We start from the raw sequence: 24,971 nt of genomic DNA, 5'->3' as shown, positions 1-24,971 counted from the left end.
ATCTATATGCTCCATGGTTTCAAACTCATAACCTCTAACTGAAGCTTGCTGGATTGGGCCACTGTTAATGACTTTTTAAAAGATGTCCACTTGGTATGTAGTTAGTATGTAGTTGAAGAAAATATGGAAAAGAAGCCCTCCGGGCCAGGAAAATTTCTTCACGGGCAGTGAGGGAGGGGAAGGGACCTGGGAGGGCCCAAGTGTTGCCTCCAAAGTCGGAACTGAAACCTGACGACACCCCTAAGCTCAACTGGAGCCAAAGCAGCAGGAGCAATAGCCTTCCACACAGGAGCCTCAGAGATTCGGGAACTATCGGAACGGCAACCATCCAACCTGCTGGAGGTAGAGCATACTGGCTGGCAAGAAGGGCTCCATCCAAGATATACACCTGCGAATCAGTTCTGCTGGTAGATGTGTGCTATCTCACTAGTCTCTGGATTCATCTGCTGACGGTGCTAAGGAATCTGCGTTTGTAACAGATAAAGATACTCGTATCTACGAGTATGCCAACACAAAATTAGTTACCTCATATCTTCTATTTCTTAACATAACACACCTTATATTTTTTATGTTTTTGAATATCCAAGAATACAGCAAAGAATTTTTAAATTTACCTGCATTGCCCTAAATAAGAAAAAAAAAATACTGTGAATCATAGTCATTTTTCAGATCATAGTAAGATGTTCAGCTTAAGAATGCAAATTAATAAGATTGCAGCGTTTGTCAGTGCTAACTTATTTATATAAAAACACAATACTGTCGGGTTTCATGTTAAATCCATTTCTGTAATTGCATGTTACTGCTTCCAATTTTCTTTTCAGGTTTGACCATGTAACATACTGCATGGAATAAAATGCTCAATAAATATTACTGTTCATTCTAAAATAATTAAAGATTTGTACTGTTGAATAAAATTAACTAGACAGGCCATATTTTCCTATACATACCAAAACATGAACACAGGTGAAACAGCTTACCTATTATTAACACTGTTTTAAATACCGAATATACTCAAATATATACCGAGATTATATACCGAATATATACCGAAATAGAATATATACCGAAATAGCCCAAAATGGGAGTCTCGGTTTATATTCAGGTCAAGTCTGCACGCTCCTCTGCCCCCGTTGCAGGCCTCCCACGGGCCTGCCTTAAGCCCTGGTGGTGAGCCGGGACAGGAGTGATCCTTTCCAGTTCCTGTCCTGGCCAACTGTTAACCACCCTACTTCCCGGATCCCTCTCCAACATACCTTTTTGAACCCTGGTGGTCTAGCAGTGTAGGAGCGATTTTTCTTTGCTCCTGCCCCATGAGGAGCCATGATCAGAAATGGCTGCAAAGTTCCCGGGGTAGTCTCATTACATTACATTACATTAGTGATTTCTATTCTGCTATTCAAGGTGGATTACACAAGAATTGTTATGATGCTACGAAATACATTTGGTGGATTACATGAGAATTGTCATAATAGTAAATGCCTAATGTGGTTTGAATATTTTTTGATTTGCTATGTATAGTGTTTTGGGTGAAGCTCGGGGCGGGTCTGGTTCTGGTATAGAGGTTTAATGTATTTTTTGAAGAGTAGGGTTTTTGTTTCTTTTTTGAAGGTTTTGTAGTCTGTGGTCAAGAATAGCAGATTTGTGAGTTGTCTGTCCAGCTTTGTTGCTCTGGTGGCTAGTAGGCTGTCGTACATTTTTCTTCATTTGACATTTCTGGTAGGTGGGTGTGTGAATAGTGTGTGGGTTCTCTTGTGTCTGGTTGAGGTAGATTGAGTTAGTCGGTTGTTCCAGTAAGTTGGGCTGTCTCCATTTATAGCTTTAAATAGTAGGCAGTGGAATTTGAAGTGTACTCTTGCTTGTATTGGGAGCCAATGTGAGTCGTGGTATGCTTCTGTGATGTGGTCATATTTTTTTAGCAAGTAGATGAGTCTTAGGGCTGTGTTTTGTATAGTTTGTAATTGTTTTATCATGGTTGCTGGGCAGGGGAGATATAGTATGTTGAAGTAGTCTATTAAGCCTAGGATTAGAGATTGTACCAAAAGTTAGAATTGTTTTCTGTCGAAGAATTTTCAAACTTGTCTTAGTTTTCTCATGGTTGCGAATGATGTTTTTATTATTTTGTTGATTTGTGGTTTCATAGTACAGCTCTGTCAATCAGTATTCCAAGGGGTTTTAGAGTGGGGTGAATGAGGTATGAGATCGAGTTTATTGCTATGTTTGTTAAGATTGGGGTTTTGCTGTTTTCTAAGAGGATGAAGTTTGTTTTGTCCGGATTAAGTTTGTGCTCTGTAATCCATGTTGCTAGTTTCAAGTGTTTTGTGTATTGTGCCTATAATGGTGGGCTCTGGTTGGTCGAAGGGAAGGAGAATGGTGATGTCATCTGCATAACTGTAGGAGGTTAGGCCATGTATGTCTAGGTATAAGCTGAGGGAGGCAATGTATAGGTTGAAGAGTGTGGGAGATAGAGGTGATCCTTGGTGTACTCCGCAGGGGTTGGACCATGGTTCTGATTTTTCTTTGTTTGTTTTATCTCTGTATGTTCTGGATTGTAGGAAGCCTTTGAACCATGATAGTACCTTGCCTGAGATTCCTAAAGAGTCTAGTATTTGTAGAAGGATGTTGTGGTCTACCAGGTTGAAGGCTGCTGATAGGTCTAGTTGTATGATCATCATTTTCTTTCCAGTACTGAGGTGTTGTCTAGCAGTGTCCATGAGTGTTCCTAGTAGGATTTCCGTGCTGTAGTTGGATCTGAAACCAGACTGTGTGGGGTGGAGTAAGTTGTGGTTTTCTAGGTATAAGGTTAGGGTTTTAGCTACAAGGCCTTCCATAAGCTTGACGTAAAGTGGGATTGGGTCTGTAGTTAGAAGGTTGGTCCGTTGTTCCTTTGGGGTCTTTTAGGATCTTGAAAAGGATTTAGGTCCCAATTCCTGCCCCATACTTTCTCCATCTCTGTCATTTCAGAAGTCAGGTACCTGGGGACATATCTTAAAGACCAGAAATCATCTTTCAAAACATGTCCAATTTTATTGTGAGCTTTACATCTCTTTTATATCATTCTAAATGAATCAGTGGTGTCAGCATGTGACGTAAATGCAAACCATATATGGACGCAGGTCACATGAAACTTTAAAGAAATCAGCATTTTTCTATCTCTAGACTGGAGTCCAAAAGGTCAAAAGAGCCTTGGCCAGCAAAACCTCTTCTGTTTGCAAATACGGCTTATAAAAACAATTGAAGTCACTTCACAACAAGATAACACACATCTTATCAAAGATCAGAGAAGGAAAAACAAACAGGGTCTGGTTTTCTTACAGCTTCAAAACACTCTATGGAAAACTACAAGACGTGTCCCTTCAATCCCCTCTTACGTCATGAAAATGATGTCATAAATGCACAGCATGAGCTTGGAGGGAGAGATACTCTAGATATGTCTCTCGAGGAGGGGTTTTAGGAGCTGTAATACGAATAACACAGTACATGAGCAGTCAAGACAAGAATGCAGATAATAATAGAGATTATAACAATAAAAAGGTCTTTTACCCAACCCTGCATTCAACTACAGTGCTGATCCCAAGAATTAGATAAATCAGAGTTACATTTGAGCTCAGCAAAGAGGCCTGCTAATTTCTGAATGTCCATAGTAGGACCTATATTGTCAGGAATAAAAGTGCAGAAAAAGCACAAAAAGGCAACCTAGTCACATCAAGGTTTGTGTGGGGGATGCTCAAGACGCCAAAATTGGCTCGCAACTAACAAACCAAAATGGGGTGAATATAATATAGGGTGCTCTCAGTGTGAACCCTCAGTGATAGGAGCACAGCTCCGACACTTCACTTCTGGGTCAAGGCGGTAAGCCTCCACCCACACACCATCATTGAGCACCCTGAGTGTGCTGAAATTAAAGGGACCTGAGTCCACTAAATCAAACAAATCAAACAATCAAAGTGAGTAAATTAAACTCAACACGAACAACCTGAGCGACCCCCAAACAAACCCTGCCAGCCAGACCCCACGACTCACACAACAAAATCAAAAATCACCATGCAAAAATCAAATAAACACAATACTTATCTGAAACTATCTCACAAACTGATAAACGCAAAAAACCGCGCCAGGAGAAGAGGTTCGACCGCGCTGGTTTCGGGAGGAGCCCTTCTTCAGGAACCTGACCCCCGACGGAACACGAACAAAGAAGTCGGCTGGAGGGCGGGGTGCCCGGGCGGAAGAGCACGCCGCTTAAAACGGATCTGTAGGTGACATTACATTACATTACATTACATTAGTGATTTCTATTCCGCTTGTGCCTTGCGGTTCTAAGCGGATTACATTAGAATATGGCTGGTCATTTCCAGGCGATGACAATACAATTATTTGTATAACTTTACAAACTTTGCATACCTAACTTTACATAACTTTTCGTACATAACTTTACATAACTTTACGTGGTGTTACTTTGTGTTACTTTACATTATCCTTACCGTGCTTGCATAACTTGCATTAAGTTTACATAATTTATCTTACATTAAGTTTACATAATTTATCTTACATAATTTATCTTACATAACTTTACAAGACTTTACGTAGAGTTATTTTATGTTATTTTACCTTATTATTCCAATACATTGCATAACTTACATTACATGATATTACAAGGCATAACCTTATGTTATATTACAACGCATAACCTTATGTTACATTACATAACATTACAAAGCATAATCTTATGTTACCAAAAAGATCGTCTGTTCCTAGGTTTTTATATCTGATTTTTCGGTATTTGGGGAAACTGTGTTTCTAGATATGAATTGGCTTTTCGCCCGTTGCTACTAGATTAGATGTTGCCTATGGGGACGAGATTGCAGTTGGTTGTGAGTTGCAGGAGGTTATGAAGGGAGAGAAGATGATGGTAGATTATAATATTGGAATATGTTTTTTGAATAGTATGGTTTTTATATCTTTTCGAAACGCTTTGTAGTCCGTAGTTGTGGTCAGCAGCTTGGATATGATGGGGTCAATTTTCGCGGCCTGTGTAGCAAGTAGGTTGTCATATAGCTTTTTGCGTTTTGTGCCTTTGAGTGAGGGGTAGGTGAATGGGGTCTGGGTTCTCCTTACTCTAGTTGAGAGGTTTCGGGTTAGGCGGCTGTTTAGGTAGAGAGGTGCTGTTCCGTTTAGTGCTTTGAATAATAGACAGTATAGTTTGAATTGAGTTCTTGCTTGTATCGGTAGCCAGTGTGAGTCGAGATAGGCATTAGTGATGTGATCGTATTTTCCTAGCGAGTAGATAAGTCTGAGTGCTGTGTTCTGTACTGTCTGTAATTGTTTGGTCATGTAAGCTGGGCAGGGTAGGTAAAGGCTGTTGCAGTAGTCTACAAGTCCTAGTACAAGTGATTGGACTAAGATCCTGTATTGTATTTTGTCAAAGAATTTTCTTATTTTTCGCAGGTTGCGCATGGTGTAGAAGGCTTTTTGGATGGTTTTGTTAGTATGAGTCTGCATTGTGCATCTCCTGTCTATCGTTACTCCCAGGATTTTGAGTGCTGGCTGTATTGGGTATGTGATTGCATTTGTCATCAGATCAGTTAAGGTAGGTTCTTTGTCTTTTTCTAGCAGCAGGAATTTGGTTTTATCCGTGTTCAGTTTCAGTTTGTGGTTGGTCATCCATGTTTCTACCGTTTCCAGAGTTTTTTTTCAGTCGTCCTGATGAGTTGGGGTCTTGGGTATTGAAGGGGAGAAGGATTGTTATGTCGTCTGCGTAGCTGAATGAGACTATATTTAGGGAGTCTAGAGTGGTGCCCAGTGAGGATACGTAGAGGTTGAAAAGTATGGGTGATAATGGAGATCCTTGTGGTACTCCACAGGGGTTTGACCAAGGGTCAGATATGTGGTCTTTTGTCTTTACTTTATAAGTTCTAGTTTTAAGGAAGCCTTGGAACCAGTTGAGTACCAAACCTGTGATCCCTATGGCGTCTAGTATCTGGAGTAGTATGTTGTGATCCACTAGGTCGAAAGCTGCTGAAAGATCTAGTTGGATAAGTAGTATCCTGTTCCCTTTGCTGAGGTGTTGGTGGGCTATATCCATTAGAGATACAAGTAGTGTCTCTGTGCTGTGGTTTTTTCTGAATCCTGATTGTGATGGGTGTAGTATGTTGTGGTCTTCTAAGTAGTTGGTGAGGTATTGTGCTACAAGACCTTCTTGTAGTTTGATATATAATGGGATTGAAGCGATGGGTCTGTGGTTGGCTGGATTATTGTTTGGAGCTTTGGGATCTTTCGGTATGGGGGTGATAATAATCTCGCCTAGTTCTGGTGGGAAGTGACCATCTGTGAACGTGGATTGTAGCCAGTTCATGAGGTTAGCTTTGAACTTGATGGATGCGGTTGTTAGCAGGTACGATGGGCAGCTGTTTAGGTCGCAAGAAGTTTTACTATATTTGTTGTATAGTCGAGTCATGTCGTTCCATTGTACTTTGGGGAAGTTAGTCCAGGTTCTGTCAGCTACTATGGCTTCATCTATTGTTGGTGTTGTAATCTCATCGAGGAGGGTTAGTGAATTGTTGAATGTGGATCTGATATTGGTGATTTTGTGCTTGAAGTAGTCTGCTAATTGGTGGGCTGAAGGAGATTGGTTTCCTTGAGTAGCTAGGAAAGGTTTGGTGTCCGTGAGTTTTCTTACAATATTGAAGAGTATTTTTGAGTCTGGGTTTTCAGTGCCTATTAGTTTGGAGTAGTATGCTTTCCTTTTTTCCTTTAGTTTGATATTATATTGTTTGATTTGGATTCTCCATGCTACTTTTGTTTGGTCTTGTTTCTGTTTTTTCCATATTCTTTCGAGATGTCTGCATTGTCTTTTTAAATAGAGAAGTTCGGCGTCGAACCATTTGTCTGAAGGTCTACAGATTTTGTTTTTTGTTTTTATTGGTGCTAGCTCGTTCAAAGTAGCTTCGCTAAGGGTACGCCAGTGAGTTACAAATTCTTTGGGGTTGATGTGGTCGAATGCTGGATCTACCTTCTCCCAAAATGTAGTAGGCTTGATTTTCTGTCGTGTGTTGATGTGGATTTTTTGGGGTGCGGGTTTGTGGTAGTTTTGAGCCCAATTTATAGTGAAAGTGTATTTGTAGTGGTCAGACCAGAGGGAGGGGTGCCATATACCGTTGGATGTGTGTATGTTTTGAGTGTCAAGGTTATGGGACGTGAATGCTGCAATGTCCAGTTGGTGGCCTTTTTCGTGTGTGGGTTCGGGGTTAAGTATCTGATAGGATAGGGTATCGAGATATGAGAGTATTCCCTCTACTTGTTTGGAGGAGTGGTCTTCTAGATGGAGATTTAAGTCTCCGAGGAGTAAGTTGTGGGTGGAAGTTAGTGAATTCTGGAGAATGAATTCTTCGAGTTCTTGTTTTGATGTGGACCATTTCCCTGGTGTGACATAGCATAGTATGCAGGTCAGGTTTCCGGAGAGTGTGTTATCGGAGAGTTGACAGGCTAGAAGGTCTAGGTGTGGAGATGAGTTCTTGGCTAGGACTTTTAAGTTAAAGTTGTTTTTTACTATGATGGCTAACCCTCCCCCTCGTTTGTTTTCTCGACAGACAAGCTCTAATTTATATCCTTTTGGGCAGAGATCTATTATGCTTGGGTCGGAGTCTGAAGTGATCCAGGTTTCAGCTAAGAATAGGCATCCTAGATGATCTTTGATTAGCCAATCTTTGATTAATTCCACCTTTGGATTGATTGATCTTATGTTCATGTAAGCACATTTTATTGGTGTGAAATTTGTGAAGGAGAATTGTGAACTGATTGAGTTGAGGAAGCTTCTTGGGGGTGTCAAGTGTTTATGGCTGTTTGTCTTGGGTTTTGGCGGAGGTCGTTTACCCCAGAATGTTGGGATGCTTTCTAGGCTGGAGTTCGGACATGGTGTCAGAGTTCTGAGGGAGTGGGGTTTCCTGGCAGGTGGAGTTTGCCTGAGGTCTGTTGTAATGATTGGGATGGAGTAAGTATGGTAGCCTGCTGTTTTCCAATTGGATATGAGGAGGACGAGCAACAGAAGGACAAGCAGGGTTTTAGGAGGGCGGGTTGCCATTGTTGGTGAGTAAGGTTGCTAGGGCGTTAGTTGCTAAATATACGATGTGAGTGATCTGACTGATAGGATTATCTCTTAGCTGTTGCTTTATCCTATTTTGGGGAGCTGGTGAACTGCTTGTTTCTAGTTTGCTTCACTACTGCCGCTTCACGAAGGCGCTCACTAAGGCGCATGCGCCTTTGTCGTGCGCCTTCGTCAGCGCGCCGAACGGCTGCGCGCCGTGGGCAGTGCAAATTTCAAAACGATCTGTCCCTCGCTGGTCACGGGAGAGGGGCGGAGCGGAGCTCGCACGCTCTCCTCTCCTCGGATCTCCGGCGGCTCTGCTGGTGGCTGCAACGGCCCTGCAAATGGCCTGCGCGCCGTGGGCAGTGCACATTTCAAAACGATCTGTCCCTCGCTGGTCACGGGAGAGGGGCGGAGCGGAGCTCGCACGCTCTCCTCTCCTCGGATCTCCGGCGGCTCTGCTGGTGGCTGCAACGGCCCTGCAAATGGTCTGCGCGCCGTGGGCAGTGCAAATTTCAAAACGATCTGTCCCTCGCTGGTCACGGGAGAGGGGCGGAGCGGAGCTCGCACGCTCTCCTCTCCTCGGATCTCCGGCGGCTCTGCTGGTGGCTGCAACGGCCCTGCAAATGGCTGCGCGCCGCGGGCAGTGCAAGTTTCAAAACGATCTGTCCCTCGCTGGTCACGGGAGAGGGGCGGAGCGGAGCTCGCACGCTCTCCTCTCCTCGGATCTCCGGCGGCTCTGCTGGTGGCTGCAACAGCCCTGCAAATGGCTGCGCGCCGTGGGCAGTGCAAATTTCAAAACGATCTGTCCCTCGCTGGTCACGGGAGAGGGGCGGAGCGGAGCTCGCACGCTCTCCTCTCCTCGGATCTCCGGCGGCTCTGCTGGTGGCTGCAACGGCCCTGCAAATGGCTGCGCGCCGTGGGCAGTGCAAATTTCAAACGATCTGTCCCTCGCTGGTCACGGGAGAGGGGCGGAGCGGAGCTCGCACGCTCTCCTCTCCTCGGATCTCCGGCGGCTCTGCTGGTGGCTGCAACGGCCCTGCAAATGGCCTGCGCGCCGCGGGCAGTGCAAGTTTCAAAACGATCTGTCCCTCGCTGGTCACGGGAGAGGGGCGGAGCGGAGCTCGCACGCTCTCCTCTCCTCGGATCTCCGGCGGCTCTGCTGGTGGCTGCAACGGCCCTGCAAATGGCCTGCGCGCCGCGGGCCAGTGCAAGTTTCAAAACGATCTGTCCCTCGCTGGTCACGGGAGAGGGGCGGAGCGGAGCTCGCACGCTCTCCTCTCCTCGGATCTCCGGCGGCTCTGCTGGTGGCTGCAACGGCCCTGCAAATGGCTGCGCGCCGCGGGCAGTGCAAGTTTCAAAACGATCTGTCCCTCGCTGGTCACGGGAGAGGGGCGGAGCGGAGCTCGCACGCTCTCCTCTCCTCGGATCTCCGACGTCATGCACAAACCAACCAAACATACAACACTAACAACCAATCACACTCAGGGGCGAGAACACGCCCATGAATACACAACCATGCTAAACAAAAGACATAAAGCATGATCCATGCTGAAAACAACCCGATGACCCCAGCCAAAAACCCCCCACTGAAACACAGAACCCAAATGGAAATACGATGAACACAGTTAAATAATGGTGTTCCATTCCACACCTTCATTAAGACCATTGGGATGGACAGATTGTAATTGGAAAATCCAATATTGTTCCCTAAGATTCAAATGGGACTGTCTATCCCCCCTGAAATCCCAAGGGACTTGCTCAAGCACGAACCAAGACAGATCGGTAAACCGATGGCCAAATTCAGCACAGTGCGGCACAAGGGGGGCAGAGTGAGATCCAGTGCGAATCCGGCTCCTGTGTTCTTGCAATCTGACCCTGATTCTTCTGCTAGTCCTCCCCACATAGCACAACCCACAGGGGCAGATGATGACATAAACTACCCATTCAGAATCACAAGACGTCTGAGATCTGAGGTGGTAAGTACGTTGAGTCCGGGGATGTTGCCAGGTAGAAATAGACAAAGATAGAGAGCACATATCACAATGACCACATGGTTTATGACTGCCCCCAATATGAGCCCGACTCCTCGTGGCCAATAAATACTTCAAGTTTTTAGGACGGGCATAAGCTATACAGGGAGCCTCCTTGAAAACAGGATGGTGATCCAGGACGTGCCAGTGCTTCCTCACAATGTTCGCTACCTGGTGGGCTTGATTGGAAAACGATATGACACATTCTGATGGTCCATTCAGGATAGCCGCGGGCCTTAAAACGCTGGAATAGTAGTTTAGCTTGAGCCTTGTACTCCCTCAAAGAAGAGCAAATACGACGAATCCTGAGGAATTGCCCCACAGGCAACGATTGGCGCAACCTGACAGGATGACAGCTGGTGTAATGTAAATATGAGGTCTGGTCCGTGGATTTCCGGAAAACCGTCGTGACCAATTGCCCATCCGTTTTGCTAACCCTGGTATCCAGATAGGTGACACTAGTTGCATTGACAGTATCAGTGAACTTTAAATGCCTATCAAGAGTGTTAAGCCAGGTCAAAAATTCATAAAAACTGGCCCTAGTGTCAGTCCATATGAGGAACACATCGTCAATAAAACGAAGCCATGTGGCAATGTGCGACATCCATCCAGACGGATATAACAACTGTTCCTCAAAATTTGTAACGTAGAGATTAGCCACACTGGGGGCCATGGCTGTACCCATGGCTACCCCGTGCGTTTGGAGATAAAACTCCCCGCGCACCTCAAAAAAAATTTTTTGTAACACCAAGGTGGCTAATTGCATGAGAAAAGCTTTAGTTATGCGATGATGGAAAGACCCCCCAGATAGATGATGTTCAACAGGCTTCAGTCTGGGGTATATTGCTATATAAGGCTTCAAGATCCATAGTTATCAGTAGATCAGATTGTTGCACTTGAATAGCCTCAATTTTATTAAGAAAGTTGGTGGTGTCTAATACAAAGGACCGAGCCTGAGCAACCTTAGGTTTCAAGAAGTGGTCAACCATTTTGGATAAGGGTTCAAGAATAGTACCCCGGAGCGACACAATAGGTCTGCCCGGGGGATTATTGAGAGTTTTATGAATTTTGGGTACAGTGTAAAAGTGTTGTGCAGGAGGCGTTGCAGGATAACATTATTACCAAATCTGAAGCCAGATATTTATCCCAGTCTCCTAGCCATAACCCTCACTTTTACACTGTACCCAAAATTCATAAAACTCTCAATAATCCCCCGGGCAGACCTATTGTGTCGCTCCGGGGTACTATTCTTGCACTGGCCCCATCCACTGGCTGGGTAGCTTAACAGGGAGCCAAAAGTCTCCATAGAGCCAGTAAATATCACCTAGGGTGAAAAATCTGATGCTACAACAATGGGCCATACCTATGAGCCAAGACAGAACAATAACCTGGGGGTAAATTACCTACAAAACTACCCTGTGTCAGATTAGAAACATGACATGTGTAATTACCTTTATAGATGGTAACGGCAATATCAAGCTTTTGCTGTCCAGGCAGCAAAAGGTATTTAGAACACCACAGTGCACAAAGGGGATAGGTAAAATTAGAGGAGGTAGATAGATCCCGTAAGAAAAACTGATGGGTCGGATAGCTAGACCCACCCTTAAACCACATATCCATAATGTACATACCTTAATCAGTAGGTCTAGATTTGTCAATAGTAAGAGAAAGCTTAATAATTTGTGCAGGAACACTTTTCCTATAACAGGTTCCAACTTTATGAAGGGTCATACAAGTAAGCAGTGATTTACCATTTTGGTCCACTTTTTTCAGAGTACTTTCTGATTTATAAACCCAGTCAGTATCAATATTTCACCCTACCGCTCCCCAGAATGCACACTTATCCCCCCCAACATGAGTCAGTAACACATATATATATATATGTCTTTAGTTTTTTTAGGAATCTCTGAGGACCAATGGCACAGCCTTGGTATATCAATTGATGAACAGTCCACAATGTCACAATACTCAAAAGAGAAGGTGGCAACTTGCACACTGCTGGAATTATACCAAAGGGTAGCATACTGTCTGTCTTTCTGGATTCCAATTAAAGGACAGCCTTTGCGAGGGAGTAGTCCAGCTTGACGTCGTGTTCGCAAAGAGGTGCCGGGGGTGCTGTTTACAGCAGGAGTGTCATTTACAGATGGGTATGGCCAGAAAGTGTCGTGGACCCAGAACACATCATCCCTGTAGACCCAGTTAGAAATGATCCATACAGGGAGAAAAACTAGCAGCAGCGTTGCCAGTAAGAGAATTGGTTGGTAGAATGCTGCAATGAGATCATCATGTTGTTCCACTGGAGGAGGTGAAATCTGCGCAGGGAAGACTTGCTTCTGGGGTTTTAGGTTAACCCTCTTCAAGCGACTTGCGTGGATCCAAACAGGAAACTCCTCAGTGAGTGCAGCGGGCCTGGTCACAGTGATCACAGTAGTGGGAAGGCCAAAGGGGAAATCCGTCTGCTTCCGATCCTTGGAAAGCTTCTGGACAATCACCAGGCTGGAAAAAATGGGTAGGAATCTGTGGAGAGAAAGGAGAAGTGCAAGACACGTTTCTTTGAACAAGCCCTAATATTTCAATGAGCTTTTGGACGTATTCCTCCTGTATCAAGGGAAGATCACTACTCTCAACTATTGAGGATTTGTCTACCCATGGGGTGGGGAAAGGTCATCCCGTGAGAATCTCAAAGGGAGAGCAGCCAGATGTCTGTGCATACAGAAAGAGATGCTTCCAAATAAAAGATAGAAAACAAGAGAGAAACCATGTTGCCTGTACTGAATGTGGCAACATGTAACAATACCAATTCATTTACTTGATATAGCCATGGCAAAAGAGAGACAATACTCAGTTACTTAAGGTTCTTAATTGAACAATCCAAAAATATATGTTTTTGCGTGCTTCATATAACTATTATGGCACTTCAGAGAGACCATACTGATGTACTGAATGTATTCAGAAATGTATACTGAATGGATCATATGTAGGGAACACCACGAAATAAACGCTGTATAAAGTAAAGCTTTTTCTTAAACATATAACCCCTAACTAAACTTCATTCAGAATATGAAAGCTATAAGTAAAAGAACATTGCGCAGTTAGACTAGTAAGAAGTGGAAAAAGAGCTCTAGAAATGGCCAATGTTATGTATCCTGGGGTACCCACTAAACTAAAACAAATAGACATGACACAGACAAAACATAAAGTTTTAAGCGTGAAGCCATTACTCCATCTGTCAAGTGTGCAGGGCTGAATTTAACTCTGCAAATAAACACATTGATATAAAAACCAAAACAAAGAAACAATAATGTATATCATAACCATCTCATATTTGGAAAAAGGCATAAAGCTAATGTCTCTTTGGAGCGTCTCTATCTCTGCAGTGATAAAGAGGACCCTTGGAAAACATTAGAAATATCTGTGCCAAAACTGATCTGGGATGGCTATGTATATATCCGAATTAATGCTAAGAAAAAGAAAAAACATTTAAAATACAAACATTTTAAATTAGCAACATCCTAATTTCAGCTAAAACAATAGAAAGGAATTGTGTTTTCCAATTTGTTTTCAATTCACAAACGTGCCAGCTGTAATTATCGAGCTATATATATCTGTATCAAGGAGCAAAAGGTCAAGAATGAAAATATCACTAGCAAGAAGTTAAAATGTCGAGCAAGCACTACGATAACCAATACCATGATATTGGGCAATGAATAAGGGAGAGCTAGCAGCTGGTATCCAGGGATTCCCCTCTTTGCACCAAAGTCCGTCCAAAAGGGCGGCTTTGGGCACTGCCAAACGCCAGGCATCAAGTTCAGGGGGGGGGGGGGTAACAAAGGACTGAAGCTGTGAAAAAAGAGAGGAAGAGAATCCTGTTCACCCTTGAGACCCAGGAGTCCATTTAAAAGAAGGGCTTGGACATCGTGAAAAGTGTGAAGGGTAGTGGGGTGACCAAGGGTCAGAGGAGTAGCCATCTCTACCACCATAGCACAAGCAGCCAGGGCTTTCTTGAACAGGAGTGACTATAAAAAAAGGCAACAGAGCGTAACTTACCGCCATGTTCTCCCTTCATGGTGTAACAATGGTCCCAAACAAAGAGATAAAACATATGGGCATAAGCAGGACAACCCAAACCTGGGCTAGAAACCAAAGCACATCTCAAATGTCCAACATTTCATGAGTCCATCTGATAAAAGCAGTCATTTCAGAAACCAGGGTCTGTCTCAGAATCTGGTCATAGAAGGAACAAGCAGAGATCCATTGGCGGCAGTGACCAATCATATCAAGAAAAGTAAGCATGTCTTTCTTGGTAGCTGGGCGGGGCAGACCCAGAACAGCAGCAATGCGGAAAGTGCAGATTTTCCTCTGACCATGAGACAGGACAAAACCCAAGTATTTCACTTCAGATTTACACCAGTGCAGTTTATTTCGTGACACCTTGTGACCACACACAGACAACCATTGTAAAAGGTGCAAACTATCAGCCTGACAGGTCTCCTGAAATATGGAACACAAAAAGAGGTACAGAATGAAGACAGAACCATGAGGGGCAGAACATGACTGTAGAATAGTCCGGAGGACAATAAAGAACACCACAGGGGGGTCAACATAGCCCTGGGGCATTCCACACCAGGTATACTGTTGCTTAAAGGTGAAGGCAAAAAAGGGGCTGAAAGACCTCACCAACAGGGACTAAAAAAAACATTCTTTAGGACAATGACAGAAAAAAAATTGGCTGCCAATGGAATGGAGGAGAGGAAGAAACTTCTCAAAGAAGCACTATAGGGGGTACATGAAATACAACATTGTCAGTGAAGGCCCAAAACCGGGAAGTCTGGGGGGAGGGTCAAAAGCAGGCATGCACGGACCCTGATAATGAAAGCAAAGAACAGCGTCTGGCAGTCAAAGTGCATTTGTACATTATAGAATTCAGACTGTCAAAATAGAAAAAATGAGGCTTACACAACGGGCTAATCTTCTAAAAACAAAACAAAATTTTGCCAGCACAGAACACAAAGGAAGCAGCCGTAGAAGAAACGCACAGAATAAATCAGGATCAAACTATTGTATGTTCAAAAGGAAAACAAGAAATAGTGCTTGTGTACAAGCTGCGAAAGAAAGATCTTAGACTGATTCAAACAGCGCTTGCAATTCATTCCACATAACAGCATGTCCTACCTCAGTGTTAAACATATAAACAGTGCAAACATATACGGGAAAGGATTGGTGACACAGAGAGATGTGAGCTGAAGGAAGAATGTCATACACACACAGCCGTACAAATCTCATCTGTCTAGGAGGGGGAGAATCCTAAGTGCCTTTATGACTCATTACAAAAACAATATAACAATGCAAAAATATTCGCTTATCTTACCTTATAAGCGAGGTACAGTAATAAGAGACAATAAAATCTTATACTCTATAAAAGTTTTAACCTCACAAATGACAGAGTGGGCAGGGGGGGTTCTATAAATAATTTCATTCTTCCCGAAAGAATGGCAGCTGCTTATATTCACGAGGGGCGCTTACCGAAAGTACCCCGAGATTTTTCCCAAAAAACTCCGTAATAGAACCCAAAGCTTGAACTTAAAATAAAGGGTGGGTACAGGTCACCAATACCCGTGAGTATTAAAGAACAGAGAAAATTCAGAAATACTCACAAAATATTGGTGATATCATCTGCCCATCCCGGGCGTGCCCCCAACTGAAAAGGATTTAGGTCCCAATTCCTGCCCCATACTTTCTCCGTCTCTGTCATTTCAGAAATCAGGTACCTGGGGACATATCTTAAAGACCAGAAATCATCTTTCAAAACATGTCCAATTTTATTGTGAGCTTTACATCTCTTTTATATCATTCTAAATGAATCAGTGTTGTCAGCATGTGACGTAAATGCAAACCATATATAGACACACGTCACATGAAACTTTAAAGAAATCAGCATTTTTCTATCTCTAGACTGGAGTCCAAAAGGTCAAAAGAGCCTTGGCCAGCAAAGCTTCTTCTGTTTGCAAATACGGCTTATAAAAACAATTGAAGTCACTTCACAACAAGATAACACACATCTTATCAAACATCAGAGAAGAAAAAACAAATAGGGTCTGGTTTTCTTACAGCTTCAAAACACTCTATGGAAAACTACAAGACGTGTCCCTTCAGATCTGAGTTATGATGATTTCGCTGAGGTCTTGTGGAAAAAGGCCATCTGTGAGTATGGTTTGTATCCATTGTAGAAGTAGGGTGCAGAATAGTGTACTGAAGGTTTTCAGTAAGTATGGGGGGGCAATGGTTAAGGTCACAGGCTGCATGGCTGTATTTATTATACAGTTTGTTGAAGTCTGACCATTGTATAGGTGGGAAGTTAGACCAGGTTCTGTCAACTGCGACTGTTTCTTTATCTGTGGAGGGGTTTGATATTTCTTCTAGGTGCGTGGGTGTTCCATTGAACGTGGCTCTTATAGTTGTGATCTTGTTTACCTCGAGGTATGATAGTAAGTTTCTACTTGTTTGCAGGATTGATTTTCGAGGTGGAGGTTGAGGTCTCCTAGGATTAGGTTGTAGGTTGTCACTAGTGAGTTTCGGTATATAAAGTCTTCAAATTCTGGTTGTGCTGTGTTCCAGTTTCCTGGGGTTATGTAGCAGAGCATACATGTTAGTGTTCCTTTGAGTGATGAGCTTGAAAACAATCTATATGGGTGAACTCCAAGATTCAAATTTGCAGAGAAAGGCTCGTCTGGAAGCATTGGATGATTGCAGGAATACGTATATTAGATGATGTTATTTCTAATGGTGATATGCTTGAATTTTCACAGTTGCAACATAAATATAGACTTAATAGATCTGAAAGTTTTAGATGGTTGCAGTTGAAGCATGCCATTCAGGCGGGTTTCCCTGACTGGAAAAACCTTAATAATCATTATAGTATGGAGTTCCTATGTTTTCAGGCAGACTTCTTGTGTCACCAGGCTACCCAGTGGTATAAATTATTAAATGGACTTATTAAAAAGAAATTAAACACTGGTCTTAGAGACATTTGGAGCATTGAGATTAAGCATCAAATTACTGAATCTCAATGGCCACGAATTTGGTCTTGGAGGATGAGATGTACAGTGTCAGCATCTATGAAACAAACTTGGTTTTTTCTGTTACATAGAGCGTTATGGACCCCTGTTCGGTTACAAAAATTGGATAGCTCCTAAGTCTAATAGATGTTGGCACTGTCATCTCGATAGATCATTTATTATTCTATTGTCCATTTATTATGAATTTCTGGAAATCAATATGGGACCAAATTAATTGTTTATTAGATAACCCAGTGGCATTATCATATGATACTGTGCTATTTGGTATGGCAATGAGAGCAAAAAGTCAGATTTCTACAAACAATAACAAATTATAACTCATAATGACTGGTGTTGCCATTCAACAAATTAAGTATAATTGAAAAAACTGGAGTAGATTAAATTATAATTTTTGGTGGAATTCCTTATGTCATATATATAAAATGAAGAGATTTCTGGCAATACAGCGGGGTAGTTTCAAGAAATTTCAAGATGTTTGGGAGCCATTAACAAAGTATTGTACTGATTAGATGAAATTTTCTTTTCCCTTAAATTTACAAGTTCAATTGTGAGGGAAGGGGGGGGAAATTTTATAGTTATGTATTGTATAAGTATTGATTATTTGATAGGTAAAGGGGGAAGGGGGAGTTAAGTATTTATCACTGTTACCATTGATGATTATTAAGTGATATAGATATTGTTAATTTGTTTGGACATTTTATCACACTTATTGTAAGTTTGAAAATGAATAAAGAATTTAAAAAAAAAAAAAAGAAAGTTGATAGGCAAGTAGGTCCATGTATGAGGTGGTTGTTTTGTCTTGTATTTTTAGGTTTATGGTGTTTCTGGCTATGATAGCTATTCCTCCTCTTTTATTTTCTCTGCATATCATTGTTATCTTGTGACTCTTAGGGCAGACTTCCGTTATTCTGGGGTCTGAGTCAGAAGTAAGCCAGGTCTCTGTGAGGAAAAGGCAATCTAGGTTTTCTTCTTCTATCCAGTTTTTTATGTGTTCTGTCTTGGGGGCCTATGGCTCTGATGTTTACATATGCACTTGTGAGAGTGATGTAGTCTGTTGGTGTATTGTGAGTTGTTTTCAGGTAGATGAGTGATCTTGGATTGGATTGGATTTTGGTCTTGTAAGGGTTTATCAGTCTTCTTGTTGTTTGTGGGGTGGGTTGGTATGTGTATGTCTGATGGTTTGAGTTTCTGTCTATTGTGAGTCGCCTGGTTGGATGAGTAATTTCCTTGGAATTTGCTATGGTTGGTATTGGGGAGATGTTGTTTGCGGTTGCCTTCCAATTGGTTAGAAGCAGGGTAATCAGTAGGATAGCTTGTAGATATTTTCGTAGTGTAGGCATCATAGTGGTGCTTAGTGTGGTGGATATTGGAGTTGTGGGGAAGATCTTTCCTTCTTGGCTTGTTGAGAGTTGTATTGTCTATTCAGGTTCTGATGAGGGAGTGGGTGATTTGTGTTGTTGTATCTGGGTAGCTCTCTCACGCCCTGGTCCCGCAGCTCCCGGTCCATCGAGGATAAGATGAGGGTTGCAGAATCAAGTAAAAATTCAAAATTTGAGTCGCTGAGCCTTCCAACTGGCTCAGCGACTGGCAGCGGTGGGGAAGGGCGGAGTGCTCTTCCACGCCCAGGTCCCGCCGCTCTCGGTCCATCGAGGGGAAGGTGAGGGTTGTAGAACCAAGTATAATTCAAAACTTGAGTCGTTGAGCCTTTCAACTGGCTCAGAGACTGGCAGTGGTGGGGAGGGGCGGAGTGCTCTCCCACACCCGGGTCCCGCAACTCCTGGTATTAGAAGAAGAGTGGAACTCGGTGATTGGGTGGTTGTTCTTGTGTTGTATCCGGATGGCTAAGTGTGAGTTTTTAGGGGAGGTGCTGTAGAGAGTCTTGGTGTTGTGGGAAGATTTGTTGGGAGTGGATGCTGTAATTGTGAATAGGTTTTGAAGGAGTTGGTAGGTTGCTTCTTGGTCGCTTCACAAAGGTGCTCTCGCTAAGGCGGGCATCTTTGACTTGCGACTTAGATGGCACGCTGAATGGCTGCACGCCGTTAGGTGCTGAGCCTTTTATTGGCTCAGTGGTGCAATGTCGGTGGGGAGGGGCGGAGTTCGCTCCCAAGCTCTGGAAATCTCTTCTCTGCTCCCGCTCTGCTCGCACCGCTCCCGGTCTGTGGAGGGAGGCGCTGGGTCCGAGGAAGGTAGGAAGGCAGCAAGGAAAACTCAATTTGAAGCTGGGGAAGCGTTCCCGCTGAGTCTTCCAACTGGCTGAGTCTTCCAACGTCGGTGGGGAGGGCCGGAGTTTGCTCCCATGCCCTGGAGATCTCTTCTCTGCTCGCACCGCTCCCGGTCTATGGAGGGAGGCGCTGGGTCCAAGGAAGGACCATAAACTCGCAAGACAGCTTTGGGAACTTGCGCAGCCATTTCTGATCACGGATCCACACGGGGCAGGAGTGAAGGAAAATCGCTCCTGCCCTGCTTTACTGCTAGACCACCTGGGTTCTCAAGGTATGTTGGAGAGGGATGGTTAACAATTGATCGGGGCAGGATGTGGTAAGGATCGCTCCTGTCCCGGCTCACTGCTGGACCACCAGGGCTTAAGGCAGGCCCACGGGAGGCCTGCAACAGGTCCAGGAAGCAGGGTGGTTAACAGTTGGCTAGAACAGGACATGGGAAAGATCGTTCCTGTCCCAGCTTGCTGCTGGACCACCAGGGCTTAAGGGAGGCCTGCAGTGGGCATCTGAAGCTAAGTAAAGAGCTGGGCAGGAAGGGAAGGAGAGCAGGGTGCAAGGCAGAGCAATTGAATATAACCCCCCCCCCCTCAGTTTATATTTGAGTGAACCTTTTCCCCCCTATACAAACCATTAGTGAAGCCCTATCTGGAATATTGTATGCACTTGTAGAGGCCATTGCTACAAAAGAATATAGATAGAATAAGTGCATTCCAGAGAGTTAGGAAAGAAGAGTGACACACACACACATACTCTCTCTCTGGTATTTCTCCTTCCCTTGCTTCTAATTTGGTACTTCCCCCTCACTCTCAAGTCCCTCTGCCCAGCTGAAGATCTCTTCCTCTAGTTCAGCAGCCAGAACTCTGATTTATTAAATGACGATTGTACAGAATATTGTTTCTTTTTATCCTTTTAAAAAATAAGTTCAGTATAAAACTATTTGAGGCTTGTGCGGATGGGATCAGATGATTGGCGGGGACCGAGCTCATGGGGACGGGGTGGAGATGCGGACCGAGCTTGCAGGGACAAGGCCTGAGTTCGCAGGGATGGGGCAGAGACAGGGATAAATTTTTTTCTTGTGCCATTCTCTAGCTGGGATGTTTGTGTGGTCAGTATACTAAGAACAATTGGTTAAGTACAATAATTTCCCAGACACAGTCTTATTACACCTTTTGAAAATCTATGAAAACATCTTTTTGAAAAATTTGTAAATTAAACATCAATTATACTCTATTCTCTAAGAATGTATTGTTCAGTCTCTCTTGAATGAGAACCACCTAGAACTAAATGGTATGGTGGTATACAAGAATAAAGTTTATTATTATTTATTATATCACCACTCCCATAGGGTTACCACATGGCTCCAGAAAAAGCAATGGAAGTAAGGAGAACAGACACACATAGTTACCAGATTTTCTGGAACTAAAATACAGACCCATGGCCCTGCCTCCCAGTTCTGCCTGTCCCTGCCTAAGTCATGCCCTGTTCTACCCCCCAGTCCCATCCCCCTCTACCTGTTTATTTGTTGGGAGGGCATCTGCACACACTGGTGTGACATGATGTCACACTTATCCACGCATCCATGCATGCACATATGCTGTTCCGATGTCGCTCCTAGTTGGAAGCTTTTCAAAACCCGGACAAAGTGCCTGGTTTTGAAAAGCTATCTGGATCCCCAGACATGCCCTTTAAAAGGAGGACATGTCCAGGGCAATCTGAACATCTGGTAACCCTAGACACACATATCTGGGTTTTATTTCCATTGAAAGTAATAGAAGTAAAACCCAGATGTCTCAATCTGTCTTCCTTTTTCTGGAGCCATATGCTAAATAAACACACACAAAAACCCCCCAAATGATACTTTTTTATATGCTGTAATTTTGTCACCATTCATGCATAAAAGGTAGACCTTTTATTTAGTTGGCTTGTTATATTCAGAACAACTTAATTTCATGCTCAATGTCTAACCTATGCTGGTCCTCAAGTTAGCATAAAATGTTTGTAGAACTAGAGCAATAAAATAAATGACTTATGCATTAGCATCGGTACTGTTAACTAGCACTGTGTTCTCATCCTCAACATCCCGGCTTCCGTAATCGGGCAGCTGAGGTCATTGCCCGAACTACTGGCACGTGGGTGTGGCGATCTCCACGTGCAGCGACGTCTGACGCTATTGACCCGTACACCCACGAGCCTTTCTGTACAATCTGGGGCAGACAGCAAGAGCGACTGCGCCGACTTCACGAAGGAACTAGGGAATCGTTCTTTCACGTCCCGCCCTCCTCTGATGCAACTTCCTGTTTCCTGCAAGACGGAACGCATTCGAGGAAGTGAGAGTGTGTTGGAGGCGGACGGTTACCGAAGGAGAGCTGCGGGGTTGGTGATGGGCGAACTTAGGTATCGGGTTGACGATGGGGAGGGGGTGGTGGTGGTTTTCATTGGCTGGTCCTCTGGTCAGAAATTGTGTGTGAAGAGGGGTGTTGGGCATGTGAGGGCAGCCGAATGCGTGTGACTTGCGGAGGGATGATGATGTCTTTATTTATCAAAGCAAAAGTGGCAGCTTTATAAGTTTTAACGTGAAGAAATGTAGGGTGATACATTTGGAACTGTGTGTAGTAAGAGGTGAGGAGGATGTGTATGTCTAAGAAGCCTCGGTTTAAATAGTGTGTAATCATTTACATTGGGGAAGCAGTTTGACAAGGTGGTGGCCCAAAGCCAGAAGGATGCTTCTGAGTGATAATGCTCCTGCACAAGTCCTTGAAGACAGGGGAGGACTGACAGGCATCTGCACAAAAGGCTCTCTCCAAATGTAACTGGTTCTCTGTAGCAGAAGGCAGCGGCAGTAGTTCTATTTGGCTGAGTTCACACCCTCTGCTGAATCCTGCCTTTGCTAAAGTAGGAAGTTACTCAGAAGGGGATGGGATGAATTGCAAGCAGGCCGTGAGCTGGTCAGCAGACAGCTGGAGGGAAGCGTTAGCCCCCCCCCCCTCCCACACACACACACAGGTCTGCATCACAGTACATCAGTGTCCCACAAACATTTTAAAGCCGCAGCACACTAAGCTGTGGCTGGAGGGCATCCGGAAATGTGTGGATGTCGACGCAGTGAGGTCATGCACATGTGTGGAAGCCCTCCAGATGGGCTCTGAGCCTGCAACTGCCAAAACCCACCAAAATCCTACTATTCTGCCATTTAAGTGATATCTGCAGCCATAAGGGCTATTGGGGTGGTAGACAGATGGGTATAGTAGATTTTTAAGGAGTTTTGGAGGGATCCCCATACATTTTAAAGGGGTTACAGTGAGATGTATACCTGGCACCCTTTATTTGACGTTCACAGCAGTGCCTTCTAAGGTGCCCTACTGCTCTATTGGCATGTCTAGGTGGCCAGCTTATTACAATGCTGGCCACTCCCATGTCTAAATGGTCTAAATTTGGAAGTTTCTGAGGTCAAAAATGGCAAATACTTAGATGTCCTTGTGACCTACATGTTTTGGCAGTCAAGATGTCCAAGTAGGGGATTGGGGGGGGGGAAAAATTAATTGGACCTCCCATTCAAAAATGGCCATTTCTCAGAATTTGTATGTTTTGCAGGAAACATCCAAAGTTGGACTTAAATGTCTTTTTGAAAATGGCCCTCTAAGTCACTTGCCAGCACTAGTAAATAAAGGCCAAAACAACATAACTATAGGTTAATAAAAGCCATGGTAAATAAGTATTTTTTTCTAATGGAAGTAATCTTATGTGAGGACAGTGGAAGGGCATGCCACAAAGAAACACCTTCTGTATTGAAAATGGAGGCTCGATATCATTTAATCTAATCTGTTGACAAGATGTAATATTGTGCAGCATTTTGTCTGCTGATCTCAGTGTGCAGGAAGGTCTATAAATTCTTAAGGAATTAGTGATCAATAAAAGCAGCAGCATTCAATGCTTATGAATAAGTGGTAAAATCTTAAATCTCACACTCCAAATTTTAGGTAACCAATGGAGCTCTTTTAGAATAGGGATGATAATGTGAAAAATGAAGCATGTCAGTCAGAAGGCGAGCTGCAGCATTCTGAGCCACTTGTAAAGCACAACTTCTGCATGGCAAGCTTAAATATAAAGAATTTCAGTAGTCTAGGAGTGATAAAACTTTGTACCACTGTTCTAAAATATACAGCAGACACGACCTTTTAATCTCCTTATCAATGTTAGCTTAAATACTTTCTGAATGGTACACCTCAAAGACAACAAAGTATCTTCCTGCATACCAAGGTTTTTTAGATTGTTCATAATTGGAATTTTCACATCTCTAAGCTTAATGCCAGATGGAACCATAGAGCATTAGGCTTTTCCAGCTAAAAATAACATTTGGGATTTAGAAAAATTGAGTTTAAATCAACTGTATTAGCAGACAACCAAGCTTTTATTGATAGAAGGCAAATATCTTTAAATTGTAAAGCCTTTATAATTGATTTAGTAACTGTTTTTGTTCTGCAGTATTTGAGGCCTGTGGGGCATCTCAGAATTTGTTCCCATGACCCGTTGGGCACGTGCAAACAGCCAAAGGAATAAAATTCTGGATGCAACACCATGGGAAGAGATGAAGCAAGGCTCTACCAGCATTGGGAAAAATGGCATCCCTCAGAAAAGAAAGCTGCATGGAAACGGTATGCATTCATTGCAGAAGCTTTCTCTCAAACGGAATGACTTGCATCCAGCAAAGCACAAGAAGAATAGCAAGAAAAAAGAGTACTCAAATGAAGACGTGAATGGATTCATGGACTATTTAAAACAAACAGCACAGGACATGCAGAATGAAAGGGTAACAGGAGAAGAGAGCAAGAAGATGATGGAGGGTATTACAGAAGCACTAAAGAAAGACCAGCGGCGAGACACTAGGAGAGTGAAGAGGCAGATGAAAAAGAAAATTCAGATGGTGAGTTCTCCCATCCTCTTTTCCCTCTGTATCAATGAAGTGGTAAATTAGATACTGTTACATTTAAGGTCTGTTGTGTGTTCTCTTCAGAGCAAGCAACTTTCCTTGAATGTTTTGCTGATTTCTTGAAAGATTTTTTAATGAGTTGTAAAATTTTAACTTTTTCTCTTATAGACTAAACAAGGAAACAGTTCTATTTACAGTGTTCAGAATTTGGGGAGCCAAGAGACTGGCACAGGAGTTTAACATTTAGTGTACCGCTTTTAGTGGGACGTGTTGTTCCTTCTTCATCTGGTTTTGCCATGTATCTTTTATAACTTTCAATAAAACTTGATTGAGCAAAACATGCTTTTGAAAGTCCAATCGGAACTTGTGGTCAATAGTTAGCAAACGCAGCACTCATCGCACACTCAACTTCCTCGTGCCTAAATATTCATATATGATGGTGTACAGTACTCCCCCGATATTCGCGGGGGTTCCGTTCCAGGAACCCCCACGAATGTTGAAAAACCGCAAATACGGTTTTTAGCAAGGGAAGCAGGAGAGGGCAGCCTGATTGGTGAGGCCCAGCTTTCATACAGGAAGAGGCGGTCGGAGCATACCGCGAGTGATTTCCTTCACTCACCGGCGCTCTGGCTGCCCAGT

General features: G+C 43.5%; 2 protein-coding genes across 7 annotated transcripts in view; both read left to right on the top strand.

Annotated features, from left to right (window-relative positions):
- The window catches only part of RASGRF2 (Ras protein specific guanine nucleotide releasing factor 2), a 422,861-nt gene extending 398,860 nt beyond the window's left edge, over nucleotides 1–24,001 (top strand). For 3 of the 4 annotated variants that reach the window (XM_033924793.1, XM_033924646.1, XM_033924482.1), the window contains one exon: nucleotides 23,888–24,001. The gene's annotated coding sequence lies outside the window, so the exon portion shown is untranslated. Of the gene's footprint in view, nucleotides 1–3,314; nucleotides 3,336–23,887 lie in introns of those variants that run through there. The other variant, XM_033924567.1, reaches the window with a different exon arrangement.
- Nucleotides 1–24,971, top strand: part of ZCCHC9 (zinc finger CCHC-type containing 9) — a 44,985-nt gene that overhangs the window by 8,470 nt on the left and 11,544 nt on the right. Inside the window, exons 1-2 of one of the 3 annotated variants that reach the window (XM_033925086.1) lie at nucleotides 21,612–21,799; nucleotides 23,888–24,326. In XM_033925086.1, the coding sequence (XP_033780977.1) occupies nucleotides 23,925–24,326 (402 nt within the window). In that variant the 5' untranslated portion in view covers nucleotides 21,612–21,799; nucleotides 23,888–23,924. Of the gene's footprint in view, nucleotides 1–21,611; nucleotides 21,800–23,887; nucleotides 24,327–24,971 lie in introns of those variants that run through there. The other 2 variants (XM_033924997.1, XM_033925175.1) reach the window with 2 other exon arrangements.

This window comes from Geotrypetes seraphini, chromosome 1, assembly GCF_902459505.1.
Source record: "Geotrypetes seraphini chromosome 1, aGeoSer1.1, whole genome shotgun sequence".
In the NCBI taxonomy this organism is placed as follows: domain Eukaryota; kingdom Metazoa; phylum Chordata; class Amphibia; order Gymnophiona; family Dermophiidae; genus Geotrypetes; species Geotrypetes seraphini.
This window is presented reverse-complemented; position numbering and strand designations above follow the sequence as displayed.